This window comes from Balaenoptera physalus (assembly GCF_965194825.1).
Source record: "Balaenoptera physalus genome assembly, chromosome: 20".
Lineage (NCBI taxonomy): Eukaryota > Metazoa > Chordata > Mammalia > Artiodactyla > Balaenopteridae > Balaenoptera > Balaenoptera physalus.
The window spans coordinates 26,346,415-26,352,414 of record NC_138901.1 but is presented as its reverse complement, the minus strand read 5'-3'; the positions used below and the strand labels follow the sequence as shown (position 1 = coordinate 26,352,414).

General features: G+C 47.3%; 1 protein-coding gene across 19 annotated transcripts in view; it reads left to right on the top strand.

The window, feature by feature from the left end:
• The first annotated feature begins 2,290 nt into the window (after positions 1-2,290).
• SNX11 (sorting nexin 11) overlaps positions 2,291-6,000 on the top strand; it is a 52,182-nt gene continuing 48,472 nt past the window's right edge. For 8 of the 19 annotated variants that reach the window (XM_082441772.1, XM_082441786.1, XM_082441771.1 and 5 more), the window contains exons 1-3: positions 2,460-2,532; positions 4,646-4,705; positions 5,669-5,723. In XM_082441772.1, coding sequence (XP_082297898.1) covers positions 5,682-5,723 — 42 coding nt within the window. In that variant the 5' untranslated portion in view covers positions 2,460-2,532; positions 4,646-4,705; positions 5,669-5,681. The other 11 variants (XM_082441773.1, XM_082441780.1, XM_082441776.1 and 8 more) reach the window with 9 other exon arrangements.

Sequence of the window (6,000 nt, the reverse complement as noted above, 5' to 3'; positions counted from 1 at the left end):
GCTCCGTAGTTGTGGCTTGCAGGCTCTAGAGAGCAGGCTCAGTTGTTGTGGTGCACGGGCTTAATTGCTCCGTGGCATGTGGGATCCTCCCAGACCAGGGCTCCAACCCGTGTCCCCTGCACTGGGAGGCGGATTCTTAACCACTGCGCCACCAGGGAAGTCCCTGATTTTTTTTTAAACTTGTTAAGTGAATCCTGAGCATATAAGATGTTTAAAAGAGCTGCTCAGGGGTGGGGAGCATAGAGGCTCACACCCCCTGCACCGACTGCCCTCCTACTTAGAAATCAGCCACCATCAGTGGGGCCTTCCACATCAAGACTGACCTTGTGGTACCCAGTGGGGTTGTCCCACTCTTCCAACTGAATAGAGATTCCAGGAACAGCCTGATGCTTTCTAGCCCTAAGCAGACAATGGCCAACTTCCCTCTTGCCTCTAACAAAAGCAAAATGGAAATGGGGTGGGCAAGACCCACTGAGAGTGGCTGGAGGCTAGACACTCCCTGCATTCTCCAAGTTTGGAAGAATGCTGAAAAGGTCTCTGGCTGGCCCTAATGAATGAGATACTTTCAGTCGGAAAATTTGATCCCTCAATTCCAAAAAAGTGATTCCAAATGAAATGGCTGAGCAATCTGAGAAGTAACTTGCAAGTTAGTAAACAAACTGCCCCATCCCAAGCGGGGCCTAGAGTAAGTTCTGTATCCAGAACACTTCTTAGATGAGTTTCATGACTTCCTGGCTGCCCTCCCTCTGAGGAGGAGGACACTGGCACCCCACACCCCACAGGTGCTCATGCTCACCTGACAGCCTTCTGCAGGGGCCCACCTGACTGCCATCACCACGGAACCTTTCCTGTAGTTCTTCCACTGTTAGTAGCATCTGGGAAATAGTAACTTTCTTTTCAGCACAGAACCATTGGGGCCACCTGTGTGGATACCCACGGCATCTCACACGAATTGGAGGTGAAAGGCATGGCTGGCTCCAAGACTTGGCAGCAGGACCTTCCCTCAGATCGTTCCAGATAAAATGACAAATTTCTCCAAACTCCTTCATCTCTCCAATCTGGTAGACAGCCTGGTGTCCAGTGTGAGCTTGGTACTTACCCCTGGCAACCCGGAGGCCCCTGCCGTCAACGGTCCCCATGCACACCCCACTTGCTCCCATGTAACAGCTCAGAGAGTGACTAATAATATGACATTTTTGGATTAAAAAAGAAGAGTATCCACAATTATCAGAGAAGGCTAAAGATACTTCTCCATTTTCCGGCTATGTATCTGTGCGAGACCAGATTTTCTGCATTTCTTAGTCCAAAACAACAGCATAACAGAGCGAATGGGGAAGCAAATATGAGAATCCAGCTGTCCTCTATTAAGCCAAACATAAGAGATTTGCAAAATTGTAATATAATGCCACTCTACTCAATTTTTTTTTTTTGGAAAGTGTAGTTGTATTTCATAAAACATATTATGTTCACATGTAATGGTTAATTATTAGTTTTAGGAGAATTAATAAATGTTTTTTAATTTCTCAATTTAAATTTCTAATCCGGTGAACATCCCACATAAACAAAAGCTCTTTGGGGTCCTTAATCTTTTGTAAGAATGTAAAAGGATCCTGAGAACAACACGTTTGAGAAAAGCTGCTTTGTGGTACGTGCACCTTACCTTATGAGCTAGCTCCACCTTACAGAAGAGGAAACTAAGACAAAGATTTAAGACCAGTTTAAGGCCACATGGTCAGTGTAGTGCTGGTTATTGTACCCCGGTCTTCTAACTCCAGAGCTTGTATTTGTGACTATAACTTTTTCCTTGGAATTACCTTTGCTAAAATTATCTTTAAGCAGATAGGTAAAAGGCATTTCAACAACATTAAAAAAAAGTCATCATAGTCAACGGATATTTCTTTCTTATTAAGTAGCTGCACGATCCTTCCTTAGGCTTGTATCGCAAGGGAAACTGGTGATTGCTGGAACGTCCTCAGTTCGGTTTTTGTTCGGACAATCTGGTTTTCGAATCTGAGTTGGCGTCCCCTTGGTAACTCCGCCGGGGAACTGGCAGCTACGGGTTCCAGTTCCCGGGGGACTCTCTCCAGACTTCGCGAGGCTTCCACGCTCAGAACCCTCCCACGCTCAGCACCATCTCTGCCCTCAGACCCACTTTAGGACCTCTAGGGACGCTTCCTGGCCGCTGATTGGCTGGGCCTGACAACAATGGGAGGGACGCGGCTCCGGATTGGACGTCAGATCCCCTTCTCCTCCCTCGCCCGCGTTCACCTAGCAGCGTCCCAAGTGAGACGGGCATCCCGACTGCAACCAGGGCCTGGGCGGGGTCGAGCGCTCCGCCCCGGGAGCGGGGCTGCCACTAAGAGCCCGGGCCTGCGGGGGCCGGGCGTCCTGGGCACCCGGGATTGGCTTGCCGGCAACCTTCTCCCGTCGTGCACCGGGGCGCCGGCCGCTCACCCGGAAGGAGAAGCCTAGAGTCTTACTGTATGGTGGGGCACTGGCAGTGTCGCTGTGGGGAGTGGGTGCTGCTCTCAGGTGAGGGGGCGTGGGCGGGGCCGCGGGGAGTGGGTGCTGCTCTCAGGTGAGGGGGCGTGGGCGCTACGCTCAAGCTGCGGGCTTGAGAGTCAGCAGTGGCGTTTGGGTTGGCGACCTCGCTGGCCATCCTAGGGAACGAGCAGTCTCACCTCCCGGGATGAAGGCGGGTGCTTACTTGGGATCCAAGGAAGGAAACCCGGCTTTTCCATTTATTTTTAAAGTATAAAGCATCTTTCCTTCCCACTCCCCAAGCTTAGTAGGCAAAGGAGAATAAGGACCACGTGGCCTTTTTGCTCCTAGTTCGTTAGGAATACGGGGTGTGTGTGTGTGTGTGTGTGTGTGGCCGGAGTAAAAGAGTTTGGCTACATTTACCCAAACAGTAGGACTAGGAGTAATGGCAGGTATTTTACGGGGACACAGAAGGCTCTTGTGCTAGATCGTGGTTGCCTTTGTTACTTAACCTGCAAGTGGAAAGACTGGCAAGTTACACATGAACAAAAGAATGGAGCAAAGAATAGCTGAGAATAGGCAGAGCTTGGTCAGACAGGGGATCTGCTTCTACCACTTGTGGGTGTTTCGGAAAGAGAGCTTTTTGAGTTGCCATCTGGCACCACAGGGCTGAAGAATGAGTAAGAAAGGATGGGAGTCTCGGTGGCTCAATATAAAAGTTATCACCTGATTTGTTTTTTTAACATGGCTCTTTAAGTAGTTTAAATGGGAGTGAAAATGGTGGAGCTAAAGCCTTGAACTGCTGCCTTGAATTGTTGAGACTTAGGAAAGCTTTACAAGGAATCTACTTTGTAAACAGCAAACAGCTGGATTTTACCCGGAGATACTGGTGCTGGTACAGGTGGAGAAAGTAAAGGAAACTTCAGATATGATTGAAAGGGCCCAGGAAATGTAGCTAGCGCTGAGTGAGTTGCATAAGTAGCTGAGAGGATCACTGACTCTATCCTTAGTTGGATGACACATGGATGCATCTCCCAGATCATACTGCTAAAATTAAGAACTTCCTCCTTCCCCTCCAAGGGCAGAAATGAGCTTCATTTCCTCCTGAGGAGTGGCATCTACAGGGAGGAAGCTGATGGAGAATAGTAGTTGCTAGAAATTATTACTTGAAGTATAGGTTTTTGTGTTTGTTCCATTGTTTTTAAGGAAAGTTACAATTGAAACTTTTTTAGTGCCCTTTAAACTTAGTTTTAAGTATATAGCATCTTGGGAGGTCCTAGGGTTTTTTTTAAAGCCAGTTTATAGCTATTTGTTTCTAAGTGGTATAAGCCCCAAAGGAAAGGAGAGGAGCTTGCTTTCGGAGCCTTAGGCAAACTCTTCTTGAGCCTGAGAATGATGACCATTTAGTTACTAAATTATTGTTCTGAATTTGGCAAACCTTTCAAGGCACTGGAGATGTGTGAGCTCTACTGAGTGTGTGGATTTCCTTGTCATCATCTCTCCTATCGTTACTTTTGTGGAAAGACACTTCAGTGTATTTGACTCTGCTCCTGTGCTGGCAATTTACCAAATGCCTGAAAAGAGAAGAGAAAAAAAAATTTTGTTTAAATCTTAGGAGGTTGATTGTTCACAGTGAGTTGGCCTGCTCTTTTTGATCACACCCATTTGCTTACATCCAGGATGTTATACATCAGTTGTTACGGAATTGGGATTTCCCGCCTTTCAGTTCAGGACCCCTTTGCAGTGGTGACTGCATCAGCTGAAAAATCAGAATGTCAGCAAGAATACTGTTGAAGATGGCATTGCAATCACAAAATTTCCAGTTTGCTCGACTGTGTAGCCCAATTTTGTCCTATATCATGCAGCTTCATCTCTGTGTGCAGTGTCTGTGTGTGAAGAGACCTTCCGGTGTACTGAAAAAGACTGGAAAAGCTGTGTGCTCTGCTAATTTTATGGTGTAAATGAGTTCCCCTTCTCTTGAAATGTTAGCCGTGTTAGCACAACATAAAGTAGAAGGAAACTCATTACACACTCTTCTAATGGTAAGGCAGAACTAATAAGAGAATGTGTTTAAAATTAATTGTGGGACTGTAAAAATGAGTGGGTGTGTGAATGGGCATGGGGAGAGGAGAGGGAGAGCTCAGAGATAGTCTTGTTTTCCCAGGAGCCAGCCTGGATCATTTGTTGGCAGTACATATTGGCTGAACTCAGTTTTCATTTCAAGGTAAATTGGAAAGGGATATTAAACCTTATTGTTCCACTCTTAAGAGAGGAGAATGGGGTGGAGGCGGCAGCCAGAGTGGATGCTGTTGGAGTGGTTCTAGGAGTAAAAAGATCAGTGCTGTATTTTAACAGAAGGTGACATCATGGGCCCCTTTGGACTTGAGTAATCCTGTGCTGCAGCCTTCATGGTCCCCTTGTTGGAGTGGGCGATGTTGCTGCACATGTAAACTGCCACACTGGGGGAAATCAGTGGCTTAGGCTTTAATGAATCTTTGCAAAGGAGCGGAAAACATCCTGAGTCGACCTGTGCAGCTGTGGGGTGCTTGGGCAGTGGTATAAACTGCATGTCGAGAGAGGAAATGATCAGAACCATTGGCTTGGGTTCTGGAGATGGGATTAGATAAGGGAAGGTCACAACTGGGCAACCCACTCAGGTGCCCCCGGAACTCTCCAACTCTGAGATCTGCCTCTGGGGCGGTGACTGTGCTTAGCAAGACAAAGAGAGACTTAGGAGCAAAGGCGTTTGTGGGGTTTTGGTTGTCTCTAAACAGCTGGGAGGGGGCAATGTTAGGCTCACTTAGAGAGCTGTGCTGTGTGTGCCCATGGACACTGCTGTGCCTGCAGTTCTCAGGCAGAAAGGTTTTATGACTCAGCCTGCCTGTTCTGGCTGCCTGAGGCGACAGTGTGTAGACCTGAACATGTTTTGGCTAGATGTGGCCTGGTTCAGGGTCCCCGCCATAGTCTGAGAAGGGAGGCAAATCCCCCAGGGCTTTTAGCTTGGCACCTAGCTCATGTAGCGGAATTGTTTTGCTTCCTCTTAAGTTTTACACAAGAATAAAAAAGTTGCCTGGATTTCCCCAGGGGGGCGTCGATTAAAAATTTTCAGGGTTTTGCCCTGGCCAAGAGAGATAAGAGTAGACGCATACTAACAGTGATTGATCCTGTGTCTTCTGTCCCTCATCAGATGTTTTCTTCCAATGGGCTTTTGGTGTAGAATGTTGGAGAACCAAGAGCAGGAGGTAAGCATGTGGTCCCCGGGGAACAGGTGGGTAAAAGTTTGAGGGGATTTGGGAGATTCAGATATTGCTTGGTGGTGTTCTTCTGAGAGTAATACCTTGGTGGTTCTGATGAGCGCAAGGTCAAGCCAGGAGAGGGAAATCAGTAGTAAAGGCATTACTGGGAAATGAGGTTCCATTTTCACTAACTTTTCCATTCGTTGGAATGTACTAGAATGTAAGCTTCATAAGGGCAAGGATTTTTGTCTCTTGTTCTTGTTCTACCCCAGTGCCTTAGCAC